The sequence below is a fragment of the Crocodylus siamensis genome, chromosome 13 (assembly GCF_052110815.1).
Source record: "Crocodylus siamensis isolate JL-2025a chromosome 13, ASM5211081v1, whole genome shotgun sequence".
Taxonomy (NCBI): Eukaryota; Metazoa; Chordata; order Crocodylia; family Crocodylidae; genus Crocodylus; species Crocodylus siamensis.
This window is the reverse complement of record NC_143407.1, coordinates 7534143-7557012: the sequence shown is the minus strand read 5'-3', so window position 1 is coordinate 7557012 and position 22870 is coordinate 7534143. Positions and strand designations below refer to the sequence as shown.

Sequence of the window (22870 nt, the reverse complement as noted above, 5' to 3'; positions counted from 1 at the left end):
ACACTCAGAAAGAGCCAATATTTCCAAATGTTTAAATCGGAGTTCTCCAGGGAAACTTTGTACTTGTACTTTACTGCACGCAGCTGGTGAATCTTCTTCACACGTTATAGCTGGAAAATGTAAATCATCTGGTCATCTTGTGTGTTTTATTTGGACTAAAACGCACCTGGGTAGAAGAAATCAAGTTATTTACTGGAAGTTGTGCATAAGGCTGTGTATTTTTGGCTACAATCTCCGATGATTACAAACAGCACAATAGCTAAACTTGAGCAGTCAAGATATTAAACCACTAATTGCTTTGGTCCAAATTACACATTGTGATTCTAGGGATGGGTGATTATTGCTTTAATCAATGGCCATTTTTCTGATTTCATCCAGATATACTGCTTTTTTTTTTTTTAACATGCACATAGGTCCTTCCTCGCTAGGAGTACCCGTTTGGTGATTGCTCAAAAATCCTTGCTGTTTTCCTAAATAATAGAGCAATGCAATCCTCATGCAGGTTGTCAAGGTTGCTACAATCATGCAGTTTTATGTGTAAAGCCCATAATAGAGTAATGAAGAAAATAAGCAACTGGGCCGCTGAAAAGGCCCCTAGGCCAGAACTTGCTGCTGGAGAACCTATGGCTCAGCTGTTCTGAAACTGCGTGAGAGTTGGAGGGTAGAGTAACCTAGTAATGTTAAATGATAATGCAGCAACCAGGGTACAGCTATAGGTTGTGCCTGCAAGATACCGTATTTTCTTACATACTATACATGCCGCCTTCTCAAAGACCAGCTGCTAGGAAATAGGGTGTGCATAACAAGCAAGGAAATACAGTAACGGCAGTTCCTGACACTTAAGCCTCTGCATCTCTCATGCTGCTGCTACTCTGATACTGCAAAATCTTTTTTTTCCCCCTTCATTCAGCCTGTCAAAAACAAGGCATACATCTCATTCCAGGGCACGTCATATGCAAGAACACAAGAATTGCCACTGCCAGGGTCAGACCCTAGGTCGGGGTGGGCAATTATTCCAGGCAGAGGGCCACTTATAGAGTTTTGGCCGCATGACAGGCAGCCAGAAGCAGATAAATATAAATTTTCTAAAATTTTTGGGGACCCCACAGGCGATAGAATGGCCTGGCGGGCCACATCCAGCCCTCGAGCTGCATTTTGCCCACCCCTGCCCTAGGTCCATCTTGCCCAGTCTCCTGTGTCTCACAGAGTGTCCCTGGGGACTATGGGGAGACTTTGCTTGCCCAACCTAGTTCCTGTCTCCAAGCAGAGTATCACAGGGAAGTGTCCACTGGCTCCCTAGACTCATTCGAGGGCCAGTGGGTGCTATCCAGTGTGCTCTGCTCACTGTCCGCCCTTAGGACCCTTGTTATGTGCCTTTGACCAGCACTCCTGTCCCTATTTCTTTATTATTTGTCCCCAATAATCAATGTCATCTTTTTCTGTAGCTTCTCCTTCTGAGGAAGGCTAAAAGGCTAATAGAACCATCTGGGCCTAGGTCAGGGGTGGGTAAAATACAGCCCGTGACACAGATCTGGCCTGCGGGCCCCCTAAAAATTTTAGAAAATTAATATTTATCTGCAACTGGCTGCCTGTCAAAGATGACAGGATCCAGGGGCAGTATGACCCAGGGGAAGCCAGGAGGGCTCAGTAGCAAGGCCCCACCTCCACCCCAGTCCCTCCTACCACTGCCCCTCCCACTCCGAAGTCTCTGCCTGCAGCAGCTTTTACTCCTTCCCTGCACACGGCTGCTCCAACACCACCTGGCCCCCAGCCGCACCACAGGAACATGAGGCCGCGTAGGTATCCTGGGGTCAAGAGGAGGAGGGGGTGTGTGTGTGTCCACACCCATGCCTGTGCAATGAGGGAGGGGAGGAGAGAAAGAAAGAGAGAGAGTGTGTGTGTATATGTGTGCAGAGACGGGGACACTGTGTGTGTTCATAGGGGGAGTCCCACACGCACCCCCCACAATGCACATGCATCCACACCCACCTCACAATGCCATACACACAGACCCACACCACCTAGCCACACTCCCCCCACAAGTGCCACGGGGGAAAGCAAGAACAAAAGCTGAAGCGAGAGGGTGCTGGCCCTGCACAGAGTCAAACCCACAGGCCTTGCCTGAAAGAATGGGGCCTTGACCACCAGACCACAAGATAGATGGGGGCTGCAGCTTTCCCAGGGCTTCCCTTGTAGTGGAGCCAGCGTGTGTCTGCAGGGAAAGAGTCAAGGGGCCCAGAAATGAGGCCAGGAGTCAGCCAGGCTCTGTGGTGCACAGTGCAGAGTCTCCAGCTATGGGGGCTGAGGTCCTGCAGTCAGGTCCTGGCCTCCTCCTGTTTAGTGGGGAGATGCCTTCCTCTTTCAGTGGAGGAGCCTGGCTGCTGCACATTAAGGGGCCCACGGCAGGAGATGCTTTCAGCCTTTCTCTGTAGCGTGGTCCTAAGGTTACTGTTGTGGGCGGCAAAGGTTGTGGGCTCAAGTCCCAGTCTGAGAGCACTTCTGTGGGTGGTGTCTAGGTCCACATGGGGAGGGGGTGGGAAAGAGAAAACGTGAGCCCCCTGAAAGTAAGGGGTATTTTGAACATCAGGGTTTTTGCACTTTGGAAGTGTGGCAGAGTTGGGGAGAGTAGGCAGACAGGATGACAGGCTTCTGTGGGACATGGAGGTTGCAGCCACATAGCATACGCTCCGCTCACCCACTTCCTGCTGTGCCCCTGGCTCCCGGCCCACAGCCCCACCAGCCCTTCGACCAGCCAGGAGGCAATGGGGGCCTCAGGAGCACTGCATCGGCCTCGCCTCACCTTGGGGGATCAGACTACAGGAATCCCACACAGACCTCTCTGTCTTCATGGGGTCATGAGAGGTCAAAGCTCTCCCCCTAATTAGGTGAAAGGTCACCAGCTTATTTTTTGGGACTCCAGGGGTCACAGAGAGTTCAACTTGGGGGGTCAAGAGAGGTCAAATCCCCCCCACTAATTAGGTGAAAGGTCACCAACTTATTTTTTGGGACTTCAAGGGTCACAGAGAGGTCAACTTGGGGTCAAGAGAGTTCAAATCCCCCACTAATTAGGTGAAAGGTCACCAACTTATTTTTTGGGACTCCAGGGGTCACAGAGAGGTCAACTTGAGGTCACAAAAGTTCAACTTGGGGTCACGAGAGGTCAAATCCCCCCACTAATTGGGTGAAAGGTCACTAACTTATCTTTTGGGACTCCACGGGTCACAGAGAGTTCAACTTGGGGTCACGAGAGGTCAAATGCCCCCCACTAATTAGGTGAAAGGTCACCGACTTATTTTTTGGGACTCCAGGGAGTCACAGAGAGTTCAACATGGGGTCACGAGAGGTCAAATGCCCCCCACTAATTAGGTGAAAGGTCACCAACTTATTTTTTTGGGACTCCAGGGGGTCACAGAGAGGTCCGTGTGGGGTTGTTATAGGCCAAGGCCTTGGAGATGAGGCGAGGTCGATGCAGTGCTCCTGGGGCCCCCATTGCTTCCTGGCTGGTCCAAGGGCCGTGCTGAGGAAGTGGGCTGGGAGCGAGGGGCACAGCCGGGGAGCGGGTGAGCAGGGCTGCTGCTACGTGGTTGCACTCCCCATGTCTTGGGGAACCCCGGCATCCGGGCTCCCTGCCCTCCCTGACTCCCCCACACGTCCCCATGTTCAAAGTGCAAAAGCCCTGATATTCAAAGTGCAAAATACCCACACTTTCTGGTGGGGGTCACACTGCCTCTGTTACAGGGACTCACCCTCAAAGCTCCAACCATGTTGGGGCTTGACCCCAGAACCTCTTTTGCCCCCTAGGGTGGCAGCCTTAGCACCAGACCACCAGGGGAAGCTGGGAGCCCCTACTGCCGTGGGCCCCTTGATGCGCAGCAGCCAGCCCCCTCCATTGAACGAGGAAGGCGCCTCCCCACAAAACAGGGGGTGGCCAGGATCTCAGCACCCACCCAGGGAGGCCCTGCACTGTGCACCGCGGGGCCTGCCTGAGTCAGGCGCTCACTCCTGGGCCCCTTGGCTCTTTCCCTGCACACACGCACTGGCCCCGCTGCGAGGGGAGCCCCGGGAAGGCTGTGGGCCCCGCCTGCCGCGTGGCCTTTCAGGCAGGGCCCGTGGGTTTGACTCTGCACAGGGCCAGCATCCTCGGGCCTGGCTTTCACGCTTGCTTGGCCCAGCAGCACTTGCCCTGCTGCAGGCCAGGGGCCATTGCACTGCCCCGCGGGAGAAGGGGCTCGGAGGCCCGCCGCGGGAGGGGCAGAGGAGCGGCAGCTGGAGCCTCAGGAGGCCGGTCCAGCCCGAGCGCCACGCCAGGCACCGGCCGCCACTCCTCCCTTTCCAGCAAGGGATGCCGCACCGCGGGCGACCCGCTCGGAGGCGCGCAGCGGTTACAAGGGGAGCGGTGCGGGAAACCGGGGTGTGAAACGGCAGGAGAGAGCAAAGGCGGCGCGGGCGGGCCGTGCTCAGCGCACAGTACGGGCTGCGGTTTTTTCCACATTTCTTTTCAGCTTCAAACACGAGCGTTTCCGTGCAAACCTGGCTAGACACGCCACAGCGCCTGCGCGGCTCGCAGTCGGACCAACGGGCGCACGGAAAACCTATACACACCCGCCAATCCCCAGCAGCCAATCAGAATGCGAACAAGGAGGCCGCGCTGCTGGGCCCGCCTCCACCGGCAGAGGCCAATAAGAATGAGGAAGGGCGCCGCGGAGCTGACCCCGCCCATGCGACCACTCCACCCAATGGCCGCCCGCCTCAAGGTGGCCAATGGGAACGCGAGGCTGCGATCCCTGCCCTGCAGCGTAGCCGGCTGCGGCGGGAGCGGTGCTTGCGCGGTGGGGCCGGGAGAAGGCCCCGGCGGGGAGCCCGTGTCTGACTGGCTGCCGGGGGCAAGGGCCACGACAGACCCCGAGGAAAACAGCTCTGCCTGGTGCGGAGATGAGTCGCGGAAGGCAAGCCCTGCCGGTGCCGCTCCGTGGGGCAGCACTTCCCTTTACAACTGTTCGCGGTTTGTTTTATCTCCGTCTGCTACAAGTGTCAGAGCTGGTCGGGAGGGTCGGAAGGGACCTGAGCAGATCAGCGAGTCCCACCCCCTGCCATGGCAGGGAAGAGTACTGGGGTCAGACGACCCCAGCAAGGTGTTCGTCTAACCTCCTCTTAAACACCCCCAGGGTAGGAGCCTGCACCACTTCTCGGGGAAGTTGGCCCCAGACCCTAGCCGCCCTGACCGTGAAGTCGCGCCGCCTGATGTCTAGTCTGAATCTCCCCTCTGCCAGCTTGTGATCGTTATTCCTGGTCTCTCCTGGTTGTGCTCGGAGGGACAGGGACTCCCCCAATGCCTGCTGCTCCCCCCTGCCTAGTTTGTAACAGACCACCAGATCCCCCCTCGGCTGTGGAGGCTGAACAGGTTCAGGTCCCGTCGCCTCTCCTCCCCTGCTGCCCCCTGACCTTGCGAGTGGCCCTCCTCTGGCCCCTCTCCATGCTGTCCACATCCCTCCTGAAGTGCGGCGCCCAGAGCTGGACGCAGGACTCCAGCTGCGGCCTGACCAGTGCCGCACAGAGGGGGAGGATCACCTCCTTGGACCTGCTTGAGATGCATCTGTGGATGCACGACAAGGTGCGGTTGGCCTTCCTGACTGCATCCCCACACTGCCAGCTCATGTTCATTTTGGCATCAATAATGACTCCGAGATCCTTTTCTGTCTCTGCACAGACGAGAAGGGAGTTCCCCAGCCTGTAGGTATGGTGCTGGCTCTTCTCCTCCAGGTGCAGCACCTTGCACTTGTTGGTGTTGAATCCCATCCTGTTCTCATCCGCCCACCCCTGTAACCTGTCCAGGTCCAATTGTAGCCTATTCCTCCCTTCTAGTGTGCCTACATCCCCCACATCTTAGTGTCATCAGCAAATCTGAACAGGTGCTTTTCACCCCCTCGTCCAAGTCGCTGATGAAGATGTCGAACAGTGCGGGCCCGAGGACCGAGCCCTGGGGGCCCCCAGTGCCCACGTCCCTCCAGGTCGGACGTGACCCATCCACCACCGCTCTCTGGGTGCGGCCCTCCCGCCGGTTGGCGACGCATCTGACTGTGTGGGTGTGGACACCGCAGCCCCCAGTTTCTTAATGAGAACGGGGTGAGAGACAGTGTCGAAGGCCTTCCAGAAGTCCAGGAAGACGATGTCCACTGCCACCCCTGCGTCTAAGGATTTGGTGACCTGGCTGTAGAAGGCCACCAGGTTGGTCTGGCAGGACCTGCCACTGATGAACCCGTGTTGGTTGCCCCTAAGCATGCAGTCCCCGGCTGGCCCCTCCTGGATGTGCGCCAGCATAATTCTCTCAAACAGCTTGCCTAGGATGGAGGTAAGAGTAACTGGCCTATAGTTTCCTGGGTCCTCCTTCCTCCCATTTTTGAAGATGGGAACCATCTGGGAGGGAAGTCAGGTCTAGACCCAGCTCTGAGCTGGCCCTTTGCTTGAGATCTGAATTGTGGGAGGAAAGGGAGCTCTTGCGAGTGAGGGGGACAGGTGCTCTATCCCATCCATGCACGGCTCTGCCAAGGCCCCTCAATCCTGGCTTGAGGCCTGGCACTCCCCACGCCGAGCCTTGTCAGTGCTGCTATCCTTTACCTGCACCCCACTGTGCTATTCCAGTCCTGGGCTTCCTCTGCGGATGCTCTGCAGTGCGGACCTGCAGCCCCCGCTCTGCTATGCCAGTCCTGGTGCTGCCCAGCCCCAGCTCGGCGTGTGCTCCTCAATCCCAGCCTGCAGCTGGCTCAGCTAGTCAATCCTGAGCTCACATATGGAGCTCTGCCAGCGGCTAGCTTGCAGCACAACTTGCTGTTCCAGTCGCGGGGCCTCCTGCATGGAGGGCTCAAGCACCGTCCCCCTCCGGGGAGCCAGACCTGGGCTTCCCAACACCCGGCTCTGCAGGCCACGGCCTGCATCCCGGTGGCTAAGGAGGGGTGGCTGTAGCTGTGCACCCCAGAGGCAGGCGTGGTGTGAAAGGTGTGCTGGAAGAAGAGGCTGTGATACGGGTTGCGATGCTGTGCTGGCTCGGATACACGAAGTGCCGAGCTATTGTTCCCTGTAAAGAGGTGAGGTCACGCAGATGCCGCACTCAGATTACAGGAGAGGCAACTTCCAGACCATGCTAAGGGGGGAAGCGCGACAGAGCTAGCAAAGGGTGCTCACACTGTGACCCAGATCGTGGGGTACAGCCAGGATGCACACAAGCCTTGGAAGCAATTTGCTCCTAGCTGACCCCACATGGGTGCATGGACAGCAGCATAACCACCCCCAGGCAGGGAGCGGAGTCCCGGGTACAGAGGATTTTTGGCTAAGCAAACCTTCCAGTGCTCCCCGGTTTCCAGAGAGGAAACACCAGAAGCCAGTGGCTACAGCCTGGCCCTGAAGCAACAAGCCAGGAACCGGCCAACACCCAGACCAGGGCCCCAGCCCTGCGGGGCAAGCCTATGGCAGCAAGGCAGTGTGCTCCAGGACGGTGATAACTATTTAGGATCCAGGCTTCCTGGGCCAAAGCACTCCCTGGTGTGTCTGGCTTTACAGCAGGGATGAAATCTGCTCAAGGACTGTAAATAGTATTTTGAGGAAAAAAGCCTCAGCTCTCTCCACTGAAACCCACTGCTGTAGGAGACAGCCCAGCGCGGCATAGGAGCAAGCTGCTTCCAATCCAGGGGAGCTGTCTGGCGACCAGGTGGAAGAAATGGTCCAAATCCCAGGCAGTGCAGAGCACTCACTGACCACGGGCGTGCTGTGGGAGAATAGAGTCCCCAGCTCGGGGCATTTCCAAGCCCCAGCCTGCTCCAACCTGGTCAGCCTCTCCTTAAAAAGGAGACCCAGGAGCTGGGACCCCGCGGTGGTCCCTGCTGAGCAGCTGGAGATCACCCTTTCCCGCAGCCCACGGGGACGTGCCCAGTGACTTCGCTTTTCCCAGCCAGCGCCATGGCCGCAGATACAGGCAGACCTCGCCGCCTCCGGACTCGCGCGCAGGCAGCTGCAACACGCCCTCTCCGGCCCGGCAAATACCATGGCCCCTGGCCCGCGGCAGCTGGGCAAAGCCCGAGTAAAAGCCAGGGGCAGAGGACGCCGGCCCTGTGCAGAGTCCAACTCATTGACCCGGCCCGGAAGGACACGGTTTCGGCCAGAGGCCGGCAGGGGCGGCAGCTTTCCCGCGGCTCCCTTCACAGCGGGGCCAGTGCGTGTGCGCGGGGAAAGAGTCAAGGGGTCCAGAAGCAAGAGCTTGAGCCAACCAGGGCCTGTGGTGCAGGGTGCAGGGCCTCTCCTTGTGGGTGCTGTGGGCCTGGGTTCAGGTCTGGGTTTCTCCCCTTTTGCGGGGAGGCGCTGTCCTCTTGCAGTGGAGGGGCCCGGCGGGTGCGTGTCAAGGGGCCCAGGGCCGGAACTGCTTTCAGCTCTCCCTAGTAGTCTGGTGGTAAGGGTGCTACCCTAGGTGGCAAAGGTGGTGGGTTCAAGCCCCACTAGTGACTGGAGCCCTGGGGTCTCTGTGTCTGCACTGAGTCCCTGGTCCCTGTGGCCAAGTGCACACACAGAAGTAGTGAGGCAGAAAGGTGGGCTGGGGGTAGAGGGGAGGACAGGACAGGACAGGACAGGACAGGATGGGGGGGCTAGGAGAGAAGAGAATCAGGCTTGGTTTTGGAAAATGGTGGACTAAAAAAAAAGCCCTGATTTTCTTTCCCTTCATCTTCTGGTCCCCCTCCACTAGGCCTGGCCCCCTGCACTTGTCACCCCCCCCCCCCAACTCAACTCAAAGTACTAGTTTCTCCCACCCTCCCTGCCCCAATGAACCTCCTTCTCTGCACCTGGCCACAGGCACTACAGACTCACTGCAGACACAGAGACCTGAGAACTCCAGTCACTAGTGGGACTTGAACCCACCACCTTTGCCACCTAGGGTGGCACCCTTACCACCAGACTACTGGGGAAGACTGAAAGCAACTCCGGGCCTGGGCCCCTTGACACGCACCCGCCGGGCCCCTCCACGGCAGGAGGCCAGCACCTTCCCACAACAGGGGGGGACCTGGACCTGGACCTGGACCTGGACCTGAACCCAGGCCCACAGCACCCACGGGGAGAGGCCCTGCACCGTGCCCCCCTCCCCCGGCTGCTGTGGGGGGCGGCTACATCGCAGCCCTGGCCTCCCCTCCCCTCCCCTCCCCCTGTCAGGCAGGGCCCCTTTTTTCCGCCCCTCGCTGCAACGAGGCGGCTCCTGCGGCTAAAGCCTGCAGCGACTGGCCGGCCCGGCTCGGGCACACGCGGGGCTGCCAGAGCAGGCGGCTGCCCTGTTTCAGGGCCCCGCGGTGCCCGGGGCAGGCAGTTATGTCGCGGGGCACAGCCCCTCCCCCCGCTCTGTCACAGCCCCGGAACAGCCCCCGGGCCGGAGGGCCCCGCGCTACGGCCCGGCCCAGCCAGGCCCCGGCTTTGCCTTCGCCCGCCCCGCGCCCTCCCGCCGGGGCCCCCCCGGCCCGGGGCCGCAGCAGCGCCCGTGCTCGGCGCCAGGCCTGTGGAGACGACCCGGCTCCGGCGCTCCCGCCCGGCACGAGGCGATGCCGCCGGCCCCCGGCGCTGGGCGCTACCGCGCATGCTCGGGCTGCGGCCTTGCCGTGACTGACGGGAGCGAGCTCCGCCCTCCCTCCCGCCCGGCCGGGTGCGGTCGCCGCGGGCTGCGCTGCGTGCGGCGGGGCGCGGGAGCTCGGCGCGGACCCCGGGCCTGAGCCAGCTCCTCCCGCAGCCGGGGCTGCGCTTGGCGCGGGAGCCGGGCACCCAGGGCAGGTGGTGCGGGGCAGCGGCGCGGGGCGGCGCGGGCCGGGGGCTCCAGCCGCCCTCGAGCAGAGCGCGGGAGCCGGGCCGGCGGCATCGCCTCGTGCCGGGCGGGAGCGCCGGAGCCGGGTCGTCTCCACAGGCCTGGCGCCGAGCACGGGCGCTGCTGCGGCCCCGGGGGGAGGCCCCGGGCGGGAGAAGGCGAAGCCGGGGCCGGGCCGTAGCGCGGGCCCTCCGGCCCGGGGGCTGTGCCCGCGCGGGGGGGGCTGTGCCCCGCGACATAACCGTCTCCCCGCGCACGGGGCAGCGCGGGCGGCCGCCTGCCCTGGCAGCCCCGCGTGTGCCCGAGCCGGGCTCCGGCGCCGGGTGCCCGCGGGTCGGGCCGGTCGTCGCTGCAGGTTTCAGCAGCAGGAGCCGCCTCGTTCCCCGGCGCGGCGGAAAAGAGGGGCCCTGCCGGGGCCAGGGGAGCCCCGCTCGCAGTGAAGCCCCCCGCCGCGGGGCCATGTAGAGGCCGTGCCGGGGGTGGGGGCGGCATCCCAGCGCAGTGCAGCTCCGTGGCCCGTGCCACTGCCCCAGGCCCTGGGGCAAGGCGGGGCCCGGCTGCCCCGGGGCTCCCTTGCAATGGGCCCAGTGCACGGTGCAGGTGGCGGGTCAAGGGGCCAGGAGGAGAGGGTCTGCCAGAGCTGGCTGGCGGTGCAGGGTGGTGGAGCGCTACTGGGGGACTGTGGGTGTGAGTTGTGCTGCTGAGACCTTGACCCTTTTAAGCCCCAGGGTGGGTGCCTGGTGCCTGTTTGCTTGCAGGGCAGGCGGGTCAAGAGACACACGGGAAGGGCTGCAGTCAGGCTGGCCCTTTAGCAGGGTGGTTCGGGACACTGCTGCTGGTGGCAGGGGTTGCGGGTTCAAGTTTCTGCAAGGCTTGAGTCCTCTGGCCCCAACTAGTATGCAACCGACTTCCCCTCCAGCGCTTGCCTAACAGCTGGTGCTCAGAGGTGATCTTGGTTGAAAGCTGGAGGGGACTTGGAGCTGTAGCCCATTTGGATATGTCCTGAGCCACCTGGTGTCTGCCAGGTTGTTTTGGGGCACAAAGCAAAAACCCCTGGCTTTTAAAGGAAAGCCTTTTTCCTCCTGCTTCACCTCCCCCAGAACAAGGGGCCTGAGAGCTCGAGCTGGGGGTGGGTTTGAACCCACCCCCTTTGCCACCTAGGGTAGCACCCTTACCACCAGACTACTGGGGAGAGCTGAAAGGAGCTCCGGGCCTGGGCCCCTTGACACACACCCGCCAGGCCCCTCCACTGCAAGAGGCCGGCGCCTCCCCACAAAAGGGGAGAGACCTGGACCTGAACCCAGGCCCACAGCACCCACAGGGAGAGGCCCTGCACCCTGCACCACAGGGCCTGACTGGCTCAGGCCCTCACTTCTGGGCCCCTTGACTCTTTCCCTGCGCACACGCACTGGCCCCGCCACGAGGGGAGCCCCGGGGAGTCTCTGGCTTCTGCCTGCCTGGTGGCCAAGGCCCCGCGCTGTCAGGCAGGGCCCGTGGGTCAGACTGCACAGGGGCAGCGTCCTCCGGGCCCGGCTTTCGCTCTTGCTTGCCCAGCCGCTGCGGGCCAGGCGCCATCGTATTTGCCGCGCCGAGAGGACTCGTTCCAGCCGCCCGGGCTCGAGTCCGGAGACGTCGGGCTGGAGGCCGGGCGCTCTGCCTTAGTTTCCGGACATGAGCGAAGCCGCGCGGCATGTCCCCGTGGGCTGTGGGGAACGGTGATCTCGGGCTGCTCAGCGGGGACCACCGCGGGGTCCCAGCTCCTGTGCGACCCCAGCCAAGGGGTGCAGACAAGGGGGTCGGGGGCCTCCAGCCACAAGGGAATCCGGCCCCAGCCCGTGCTCCGCAGCACCGGCCCCCGCGGGGCCCCCAGATCCCGGGGAGACCTGGGGCTGGGGGCAGCAGTGGCCTCGGGCTGCCCTCGGGGAGCTGGACAGCGTGTCCTGCAGAGCGGGGATATGTGGGGACCCGGGGAAGGCTGCCTGCCCAAATAACCTCCCCAGGGCCTCCTCCACCCTGCGCTGGGGCAGAGCCTTGCTCTGGCTTCAGGGGCCTCTGAGCCCAGGGGCCCATTGGGTGCACACAACCTCCTCTGCCCTGGCAGGGTGCCCTCCCCTGTGTTGGATCACGTGCGCGCATGGCCGCAGGCTGAAGGCAGACCCACCTCTTCCAGCCCCTGCTCCAAGGCAGAAGCGTGCTCGCGCTGTGGCACGGCCCCATCTACCCCCATGTGAGCCTTGCCCCCGGTTGTGGGCCTGCTTCTGGGAGCCTGGGGCTCCTGCAGGGAGCCGGGACCTCCCTCTCGCTGGGGAAGGACCCCTGGGACCTCTGCTGAACTGCAGACCTGCCTGGCTCTGGGGGCTGCTTGAACCCCTGGGCACAGGCCGGGCTCCCTGAGGGTCTGGGAGGGGCTCCCTGCCCCTTCCCACAGGCTGCCCCGGGCCTCCCGGCTCAGGCGCTGCTCCGAGTCCTGGGAGCAGCGGGACCTCGCTCCGGGGCTGCGAGGAGCTCCCTGCCCTGCAGCGAAGGCAGGTCCTGCCCAGGCCCACCACGCCATACCTGCAGCCTGCGCCTGGCCGAGGCTCTGCCAGGAGCTCGCTGGCCTTCAACCGAGGCTGCTCAGGGCCGAGCCCCCCGAGGCACTCGTTGGAGCCCTGGGAGGAGGTGGGCTCAATGGGGCTTGCTCCTGCCCCTGCCCGCTCAGGCACGAAGTGCCTCCCTGGTTGAAGGCTCAGGGCTGTGCAATGGCCTCACCTGAGCCCTACTCAATACTCACACCTCCTCGTGGCAACGGGCCCAGCTCGGTTGTTGCGGCCTGAACCTGGCCCAGCCTGGGCTCCCTGTCCCAGCGCAGCGCCAAGCACTGACAGAGTCGGGGCGAGCCCTGGGCACTTGGCCCTGCCCCGGCTGCACTGCAGCCGCGCTGGAGGCTGTGGTGCTGCCCACAGGGCCAGCCCAGCTTAGGGCACCCTGGGCCCCACACCCTGTGGGCACACAGCACCCTTGGCCCCTCTGCCCCACACACACGGCTGCAGGGCCAGCGCGGGGTGCGGAGCCAGCCCAGCCGGTGCAGGCTCAGCCCAGGGTCAGCTCTGGGCCCTGCCCGGGGGGTGCGGCAGCCCCAAGGGTGCTGCAGGCCTGGGGGTGCCCACCCTGGGGGTGCTCCGGCAGCTCCAGCCCCGGGTTAGAGGCAATGAGGGGATCTCGGCAGCCTGGTTTGCAGAGGCGCCGGATGCTCCTCGCTCCCACGAATGTCCGTGAAGTCCCCCGCAATCAGCGCCTCTGCCAACCCCGTTAGTGGGCCTTGGAAATAAATGTAACCAGAAACAATCCAGGGAGCCAATCCTGCCCTGGGCAAACCAAGCAAAGTCACTCCAGTTTGACCCTGTTGTACTCAAAAGCAGAGCTGGCCCCTGAACCCCTCTTAGCTTCCTTCCCTGCAGTACAGAAAGCTGGAAGTAGAAATGGGCCTGAACCCAAACCCGGGGGAAGTCTGGACTCCTGTGTGAAGCTTGAGCCTGGCAGAATAAAAAATAATCACGGGGGCAACAGAGGTCTCTGTCCACCAAGAAAGCTGGGGCGTGGTTGAGCCGCCGGGTTTATCTGTACCCAGTGGCTTCAGTCGGGGATCTCACAGATTCATAGATTGTAGCGTCAGAAGGGACCCTGAAGGATCATCGTGTCTGACCCCCTGCTCCAGGCAGGAAAGAGGACCCAGGTAAGACGACCCCAGCCGGGTGCCCATCCAGCCTCCTCTTGAAGACCTCCAGCTGAGGTGACAGTACCACCTCTCCTGGCAGCCCGTTTCAGATTCTGGCCACCCTTAGTGTGAAAAATTTCTTCTTAATGTCTAACCTTAATCTACTCTCCACTAGTTTGTACCCATTAGTCCTAGTTACTCCTAGGGGTGCCCTGGTAAACAGCACATCTCCAAATCTCTGTTGTTCTCCCTTGATAAACTTATAGGCTGCTACAAGGTCTCCCCTCAAACGTCTCTTGTGAAGGCTGAAGAGATCCAGACCCCTCAACCTCCCCTCATATTGTTTTCCATGGTGGCCACTAATCATGCGAGTGGCCTCCTCTGGACCCTCTCCATGTTGTCCACATCCCTCCTGAAGTGCGGCACCCAGAACTGGACGCAGCACTCCCACTGCGGCCTGACCAGTGCCGCATAGAGGGGGAGGATCACCTCCCTCCATCTACTGGTCATGCATCTACTAATGCAGGATAAGGTGCAATTGGCCTTGTTGCTGGCTTTGTTACACTGCCAGCTCATGTTCATCAGCTATGGCTCCAAAATCCCTTTCAGCCACCGAGCTGCTGAGGAGGTCATCCCCCAACCTGTAGGTGTGCTGGGGATTCCTCCTCCCTAGGTGGAGTACCTTGCATTTGTCTGTGTTGAATTGCATCCTATTTCGTTCTGCCCATTGATCCAACCTGTCCGGATTGGCCTGTATCGGCTCCCTGCCCTCCAGTGTGTTAACTTTGCCCCGTAACTTGGTGTCATCTGTGAACTTGGACAGGGTGCTCTCCACACCCTTGTCCAACTTGCTGATGAAGATATTAAACAACACCGGTCCAAGGACCAAACCAAACTGCTGAACTGTAAGGGATCCGAAGAGCAGCCCATGAGGAGAGAGTGAGAGGCACAAGCTCCCATGGTAGACCCGGGATCATTGTGCCCTCTCTCCAAGGGGCTGTAAAACATGCAGATGAGATGAATGAATGAAGGGAGAAAGAGAGACACAGGAGGGGAGTGAGCGAGGCAGCTGCCCACCCACACTCCTAGGCATGAATAGGGGCACGCTGCATGGAGAGCTCAACCTTCATTACATAACCGGAGCTGCTTTGCAGCTGGGCTGAAAGTCAAGTCAGGTTCCTCCCTCCCCGCACCCTCCGCAAACACAGACAGCCACGCAACGTGGGTTGTGGGCACGCACCGGGCCGCAGCACGCGACCATTCTCTCCAGGCATCCCAAGCGGGTCCCTGCAGCTTGGGCTTGTGGTGTTAGGGAGGAGCGGATATTTGTTAATAAAGGAAGCACGCACGGATGTCTACTGGCCTGCACAGCAAACCCCTTTGTCCCCATTGCCCTCGCTCCATTTGACATTTTGGTACCCAGGACTTAGCGTTGGAAGTGCTGTCGTGGTGACAGTCTCCCAGGGTCTTCACCAAGGAGAGGGGGAGTAGGGGGCCTGGGGTCACACAGGTTGGGGGACAGAGTGAAAGCAGGAATCCAGACCCCAGCTCTGTCTGACCCCATGCCCCCTTCCATTAACTGGGGAGGAGCAATTATTTTGGCCGGTGGGCCACTTATCAAGTTTTGGCAAGCTGTCAAGGCCCTGCCACCTGACAGGTACCCCACCTCCTGGTCACAATCTTAGGCCTGGAAGTCCCATGCCCTAACACCCAACCTTTGCTGCCAGAAGACGCTCCCCTTGGCCCCAGATGTACTCCTTTCAGTAAAAGTTTTTCCCATCTCAGAACCAGATAAATACCAAAATTGTATTCTAAAAATCAAACATCTACAATGTTCATAAATTTGCTTTCAAAAAATATTTGTGTCCTGATGTACATGTGTTTGTGTAGTGTACGCAGAGCAGATTGCACAATAGCATACAATGAAGCCTTACTCTTGTATACTGAAGGGGGTGGGGGTATGGGAGGCTTGGTATAGCTTTGTGGAGAGCTGTAGGTATGTGTGGGGGGGATTGGGCAGGGGTTGATAGGTGTGGAAGTGTGGGTGAGGAAGCATGTTGGTGTGTGTGTGGATATGTAGGGTATGGGTGGTTCCAGGGTTTGTGGGGGTCTGTGTGGGGGGGGAGGGCGGCTGGGTGTGTTAGGGGGTTTGGGTGTGAGGCTCTGCATGTATGGCAGTGCAACGAGGGGTGTGGGAGCATGTGTATGGTGGAGTGTGTGTGTGGGACTCGCTCTACAAACATCTGCGCACGCACCCCCCCATGTGCCTGTCTCTATATGCACACACACACACGCGCGCACGCGCGCGCTCTCTCTCTTATACTTCAGACATAGGCAGACACACACCCCCCCTCCCACTCCTAGCCCCAGGGTACCTGCGTGGTCTCCATGTTCCTGCGGTCCAGCGATGTAGCCAGGGGCCACGTGGTGCTGGAGGCCCGCTGTGTGCAGGGAAGCAGTGAAAGCTGCAGCAGGCAGAGACTTCCAGGGGGGAGGTGGAGGAGGAGGAGGGAGTTGGGGTGGGGGCTGCTGGGCAGGTGGAGGTCTCTTTCTTCCTTAGTCGCTCATCTGCCATCTTCCCTGTTTCTCCTTCTGGGGGCTTAAAAAACAGACAGGCACTGGATTTAAGTGAGGACCAGACCACAGGCCCCAGCCTCTTTCCCCCTTTCACCCTTACCTCGACCTGCGGCCACTCTGTCTGCGGCAAGTGGGGAGGGCAGACCTCTGCGGGCTCGGCTGCTGACATCCCAGCCAGCCAGGAGCAGAGTGCAATGGACCAGGACGCTGGACAGGACTGCCACGGCGGCACCATGAACGGTGCCCTGAAGCGCCGGCAGCCCTGCTTCCAGGGCGGTGCTCCCTGCACACTGCTGGCTGCTGGGGCATGAAGCCCAGACACAACCTGCACAGCCCTGAGTGCCAGGTGACAGCCAGGAGCAGCAGAACAGAGGAGCAGAGACCTGGACCCGAGTTACAGGAAGGTCACTAAGCCTCGGGGTCCCAACGCACTCAGTATCCTCCAGAAGCCTGCAACCTTCCCTGTAAGCCGTGGCTATCCTCTCTGGCCAGCCTCACCAAGTGGAACGAGACCCGACCCGGAGACTCAAGGGGACCTGGGCCCTGCTTACAGGCTGCAAGCCGGGGGCGCAGAACGACAGCTGGCCAAGTGCCAGGGCGCTCATCCTGCAGCGACTCGGGTAGGGAATACATAGCCAGCCCTCGAGAAGGGCAGGAACCCAGCATGCGAGCTCCCAAGTGGCCAGAAGGACATAGCAGCCACCCGGAGAGAGGGCTTCTCCCCGCCGCAGTGCCGGCGCGGCCACGGGAGGGCGGCTCTGCGCGGGGCTCCTCCGCCGCCGGCACGGGCCGCGGCCAATGCGCCGCGCGGCCACCGGGGGGCAGCACCGCGCAGCGGGCTTGTGGCGGCTGCAGTGCCCGGAGCGCACCCCCGGGGGGCAGCCCCGAGCCGGGTTTGCTTCCTCCTCCGGGCCAGGACGTCGCTGTCGCCTGTCCGCGGGCCGTCCCGGAGCGCTGCGGCCGCTGTGGTGGCGACCACGGCGGGGCGTGCGGGAGACGGCGTCCCCAGGACGCCGGGGGCAGTGATGTGAAGCCGGGATCCCCCCCGCCGGAGCCCCGTGCGCTGCCGCGACGTCCCTGCGCGCCCACAACCAGCTGCGGCGCGCGGCCCGGGGGGCGGCGCGGACAAGACGCGCTGCTGCGCGGGGCCGCCGGCTGCCCCTGCGGGCACGGCCTCCCGCGGAGAGTGGCGGCGCGCGGGGCCGGTCGTGCGCGCGCGGGCCCGCCCGGGGACGTGCCGCGGGGAAGCGGCGCCCCGGCCCCGCCCACGGGCGCGCCCTGACCCCGCGGCGGCGGCGGCGGCGGCGGCGGCGGGCGGGTGCGAGCGGGGCTTGCGGCGGGCCCGGGGCGCTGCAGCGTCCTGCGCGGTGATTGGCCGCCGCGTGCGCTCTCCGCCCTGATTGGTCCGACTACGATCCGGAGCCCGCGCCGCAAGGTCTTGGCTGCGGGAGCCGGCGGAGTCGGCTTGGGGCCGCCCCCGCTCGGGCCCCCGGGCGTTTGCAGGGAGACGGCTGGAGCCAGCGCCCGCGGGAGCGCTCCTGCGGCCGGGAGGCGGCGTCGGCCCCTCTTCCCTTCCCGCCGGCCGCGCAGAGAGGAGCGGCCGGCCGGGGCGGCGCCGTGCGGCAGCAATTGACCTTTTCAGAACAGGCTTGGCGGTCGTGTTCTTTTCTTTTTTCATCTCCGCGTTGTTTCGCCTCAGAGGAGATGGCATTATAGGCGTAATTGCACATGCAGAATGGCTTGTTTAGAATTTGACTAAAATATCGAAACAAGAAGATTGTCTGACTTCCAGCGGGAACCTAAGAACCGCCCGGGAAGCAGAAAGCCCTTTTTGGCAGACAGAGGCTGATCTCAACACCTCAGCAAGGTGACCCTGCCCTCGACGCCGGCCAGGATAGTAAGAGCTGACTAAAGGACGGGCTTTGGAAGAGCCCCATTTTCAGAAAATGTGGAAAACGCTGCACCCGTGAGACAGCTATCACCGCTCTTCAGGGTGCGTCACGGCAGGCACTCGCAGTCACAGGTCAATGGGGAAAGCTCTGCCCCTGCCCACAGCATGAAGATCAAGACATGAACTCCGCTATGCGGGCACAGGGGAGCGCAGGGAGCAGAGCCCGTGTGAACCACGGCTCCCCAGGGCTGCAGCGAGTGCTGGAACATCTTGACAGCCCACGAGGAGAGGCTCCTGCTGCTGGGCTCGGGCTCAAGATGCTCAACAGCTAGGCTGAGGCGAATCAGCCAAAAGCAAGAGTAGACGTGTATCTGATATGCTACATTCATCAGAAGCCCCTTCTTAATCAAACACATTTTTGTTTCAATGGCTAAAAAAATATTCATTCCCTCCCTCCAGCCAAATGCCCTGGAAATGTGCTACAGGTTTTCCCCAATATTTAAAATAAGTAATACATTTGAAAATATGATTTATTTTTAGAAATAAAAATATATTAAAAACAATTATACAATGGCACTGAAAAAATGGGTTTGGCTCCCCCCAAACTCAGCAGCCCCCCAGGGATGACATGGGTAGAGCTGGCTGGAAGCCTGCAGACGTTACATTAAACAGGCAAAGGGGACCGCAGCTGGACTTAAGGGACGCACAAAAACCTGGAGACAACTGGGGATCCACATAGTCATTTTTCTTGCAAGGTGACAATGCAGCTGCCCACCGCCGGGACCCAGCCCTTAGAGAAAAAGCACTCACCCTGCCATTAGAAGTAGCAAGACTTGTACTAAAGGCATTCAGAGAAGAAGGTCTGAAACAACTGAATTTAAAAAAAAATAAACACCAAGAAGCTCACAAATCTCCTGAGCATTTTATTTTTATTGGGACTATTTTTTTCTTTTTAGACAAGGATCAGCTGAACTTCACCAAATTATACAAAGCACCACAACTTCACTGTACCTTACTCTTTTAGTTCTTCAAATAAATCAGGACTGATTTCCTACAGTGCATTAACAATTGTAAACTGATGACTAGGACCCCTGTGTTACACACCCTTTTACCGTCGGTCAATCAGAACGGGAAGTATTTGCATTAAACACGTAAGAACGCAGATCGGCTCGGCAGACAGAATGAGAAAGTTTACCCCTTCAGCCAGCCCTCGACAGGAAAGGCTAATGACCAAAGCTTCTCTGCAGAAAAGCTCCAGCCACAAGGTGAGGTTTTCGATACTGTTTATTGCGTGACTGCGCACGTCTTAAGCACGCTTGCTCCTGCCGGTTTGATGCTGAGCACGCCAACTACCTTTACCAAAACCTACACGCTGCCTTCAATCGCACATCTATTTTGATCAACTGCTTAACTAGCAGAGGCAAACAACCTGCAAAACCCTTGACCGCTGCATATCAATACACACAACTAGCACAAAGCCTCCCCCTCATCGAACACAATTGAGGCCAACCCAAGACCAAATGCACGGTGCAACTCGAAGCGTGTGGCTGCGTGCTCCTAATGAGTGTTTGAAACTGTAGAGAAGCACACAACAGTCCCCATCTGTACCTACCTAAGCAGACATTAAACATTTCGCTCCCTCCTGCCCACCCCAACCCACTCTTGCCGTTCCCAAGCTTTCTTTTCCTGCTTCCAGTCGTTCTCCAGCAGCCCTTCAGGGACCTGCAACAATACGCAAAACAGAAGTGGAGTCGGCTGGCAATGAATTGCACAACCCCCTAAAAATAGAAAAGAATGTAGCTGCCCATTGCACTCTCAAGCTTGGTGTCCTTTAAAACAAGGGGGACGTGACATGCCTCCGGTTTACTAAATGAGGGCGAGTACCCCCCTAGCAGTCACCCGTGTGTGACCACAGCAGGACCTACGGCACGAATCCTGTGTACGAGGAGGTCCCAGTGCTCCCACCTTCCACAAGGCGCTGATCACAAGGTCGACAACTTGGGGATGCAACTTGCAGAGAGGACAGACAGTGTCCAAACTCCCTTACCTTTCCCTCCTGCTGGGTGGGCGGGGGCCTCTTTCTTCCTTACTCGCTCATCTGCCATCTTCCCTGTTTCTCCTTCTGGGGGCTTAAAAAACAGACAGGCACTGGATTTAAGTCAGAACCAGACCACAGGCTCCAGCCTCTTTCCCCCTTTCACCCTTACCTCGACCTGCGGCCACTCTGTCTGCGGCAAGTGGGGAGGGCAGACCTCTGCGGGCTCGGCTGCTGACATCCCAGCCAGCCAGGAGCAGAACGCCGCGGGCCAGGACGCTGGACAGGACTGCCAGGGCGGCACCATGAACGGCGACCCCAAGCGCCGGCAGCCCTGCTTCCAGGGCGGTGCTCCCTGCACACTGCTGGCTGCTGGGGCATGAAGCCCACACGCAACCTGCACAGCCCTGAGTGCCAGCTGCCAGCCAGGAGCAGCAGAACAGAGGAGCAGAGACCTGGACCTGAGTTACAGGAAGGTCACTAAGCCTCGGGACCCCAACGCACTCAGTATCCTCCAGAAGACGGCAACCATCCCAGACCAGAAAAGAGCTCCATGCTGCAGACCACTTCACCTCCAGCCTTACACTGGAAAATCCTCCTCCACTCCCAGGGGGCAAGAAAGCTGAGACCGGCACCCTCCCTACAGGGCACGGTCCGCCTGACTAGCCAGACTGCCCGCGGGGGTAAAGGGGAAAGGCCCAGAGCCCTGCTTACAGGGAGGGCCCACAGCCAGCCAAAGGACACAGCTGTCCCCAGAGGCACAGTGAGACCTGCACCCTGCTTACAGGGTGGTCCACAGCTCTGCACAACTTAGCCCTCCACCGAGAGGCACGGGACTCGCACCCGCGTCACAGGCTGCCCCCCCCATCCGGATGAGGAGTGCCAGGCACAGATGCAGGAAGGAGGACAGGTGCCTGGACACGGGGATCGGCGAGGAGGCCACGAGCTTCAGCCCAGCCACGGGAAGGTCATCAAGCTCTGGGTTCTGAAGAGTTTGCTGTCACCTCACAAGACGTGGCTCCTGTCTGCAAGGCCATCCTGCTGCACAACGCTGCAGACTGCTCCGGCTCTCTCAGCCCAGCCAAAGGAGGCTACGCGCACCCTGCTTACGGGAGCACCTCTCCGACTGGCTGGCTGCGGCAGCGGACCTGGCCTCCCAATTACAGGGCGTCCAGCACTACGCACGTTCAAATCCACTGTCCTTCTCGCTTGGTAGGAGGCAGCACGCACCCTGCTTACAGGAGCCTGCGCCGTCAGCAGCCACCTCTGGCAGCTGGCCTGGACCCCGCTTACAGGGTGGCCGCGCTGCACAAGACCACCAACCAGATGCACACCCTTTACAAATGAGGTGGTGGTGACACACGCCTTGCTTACAGGGTTGTCCACCTTCCACCCGACTGCTGCAGACATGAAACAGCATCAAGGGCAGAGACCCCTTTCCGGGTTACAGGGAGCTCGCCCAAAGGCTCATGAAGCTGAAATTTGGTTAATACATGACTGAGACTTAAAGGCAGGGAGGTGATTCTGTCCAGAGTCCCTTTCCTTCATGTCTCGTTTCTCCGGCTGGCTTTCCTCCTACCTTGCCTCTTCTCTGCTGCTTCCCCATCCACTTTGCCAGGGTCTTCTGAGGACTGCAAGAACAGAAACCAAGACGGGCCGTAAGCAAGCAGAGCCTGAGCTCACGTCTAGCAGCTGCAACCTCTCCCTTTTGAACTCTAATGTGAAGCCTGCAACCTTCCCCGTAACCTGTGGGCAATACCTCTAGTCAGCCTCACAAAGTATCCGAAGATACACAGAAATCAAGGGCAGGAGACCCAGACCTTGCTGCCAGGCCAGGGGTCACAGGAGGTCCCACCGTCCCAGACCTCCCGAGGTTCACAAATCCCCAGTCCACAACTTAATGATGGAGCCCAAGGACTCTCTTACCTTTGCCTCCTGTTAGGCTGGCCTGGTTTTCTTCCCTCCCGGTCAGCTGGCTTCTGCTCGCTTGCCGTCTTGTCCGCTTGTTCTTCCGGCCCCGATGTTGACTCCCAAAAGAGACTGGACTCGCGTGACTCGGGGCTGCAGCCTCAGGTGTTCGATTCAATCTCTGACGCTTGACTCCCGGAGATGCAGGTCAAATGACGTCCGCCACTAATCCCTTTTCAGGAAGGGGTTCAGCACCCGGGGTGATCCGCTCGCAGGCGCTCAGCACGCAGTGGTTACAAGAGAACCACTGCAGAAAGGAAAGGGGGCAGCGGGTGAGGGGAGCTTGGATGCGAAATGGCAGGAAAGAGCAACGACAGCGCAGGGGGAAGAATGAACTCGGAGATGAAGATACCAGGCACCAAGGAGGTGGCTGGCATAGCCATTTTATTCGTCTCTTAAATAGCAGCAGGCCAACTCACGCCTGCTTTCCTGCTACTCCTTCCGACGGCGACGGGGCTTGACCCCTGATTTTTCTGCTTGCAAGATGGCAAAACCCCGTCCTGAAAGGAGGACTGCCGCGGGCAAGGGCAGGGACTTCTGTAGGAAAGGGCAGGGGCTAGGGGCGGGACTTCTGGTCCCAGCGTGGCAATCGGGGGCGGAGCTACCGGTGCGGCCCTCGACTGCTTGCCGAAACTCGGTGAGCGGCCCTCCGCACGAAATAATTGCTCGCCCCCGAGTAAGGCGGTGTGTGTGTGCCTGCAAAGAGGAGACGGGCAGCAAATGCAAAGCTCTGAGCGCACCGCATAGCCTGGCTGCTCCAGCATCCGGAGGTCGGGGGCTTGATCCTAGCGCTGCCCACCCGGCACATGGTTGAAGTAAGAGAGCAAAGCAGATGAAGACAGCTGGACAGAAGAAAGGTGTGAGAAGACAAGCAAA

At 60.3% G+C, this 22870-nt stretch overlaps 1 protein-coding gene and 1 long non-coding RNA gene across 2 annotated transcripts; both read right to left on the bottom strand.

Annotated features, from left to right (window-relative positions):
- Positions 1 to 35: 35 nt before the first annotated feature.
- Positions 36 to 17738, bottom strand: LOC149853815 (uncharacterized; the record flags this gene model as incomplete). The annotated part of the gene is made up of 2 exons (XM_090026342.1): positions 36 to 166; positions 15899 to 17738. A coding segment is annotated over one exon (1206 nt), but the record flags the coding sequence as incomplete, so codon positions are not given.
- LOC149853814 (uncharacterized) lies at positions 17736 to 22835 on the bottom strand. Its single transcript, XR_016438836.1, has 4 exons — positions 21953 to 22835; positions 20199 to 21657; positions 20039 to 20120; positions 17736 to 19713 (listed from the first exon to the last, which is right to left on the bottom strand). It is a non-coding gene; the product is annotated as an uncharacterized LOC149853814 (long non-coding RNA).
- Between the last annotated feature and the right edge of the window lie 35 nt (positions 22836 to 22870).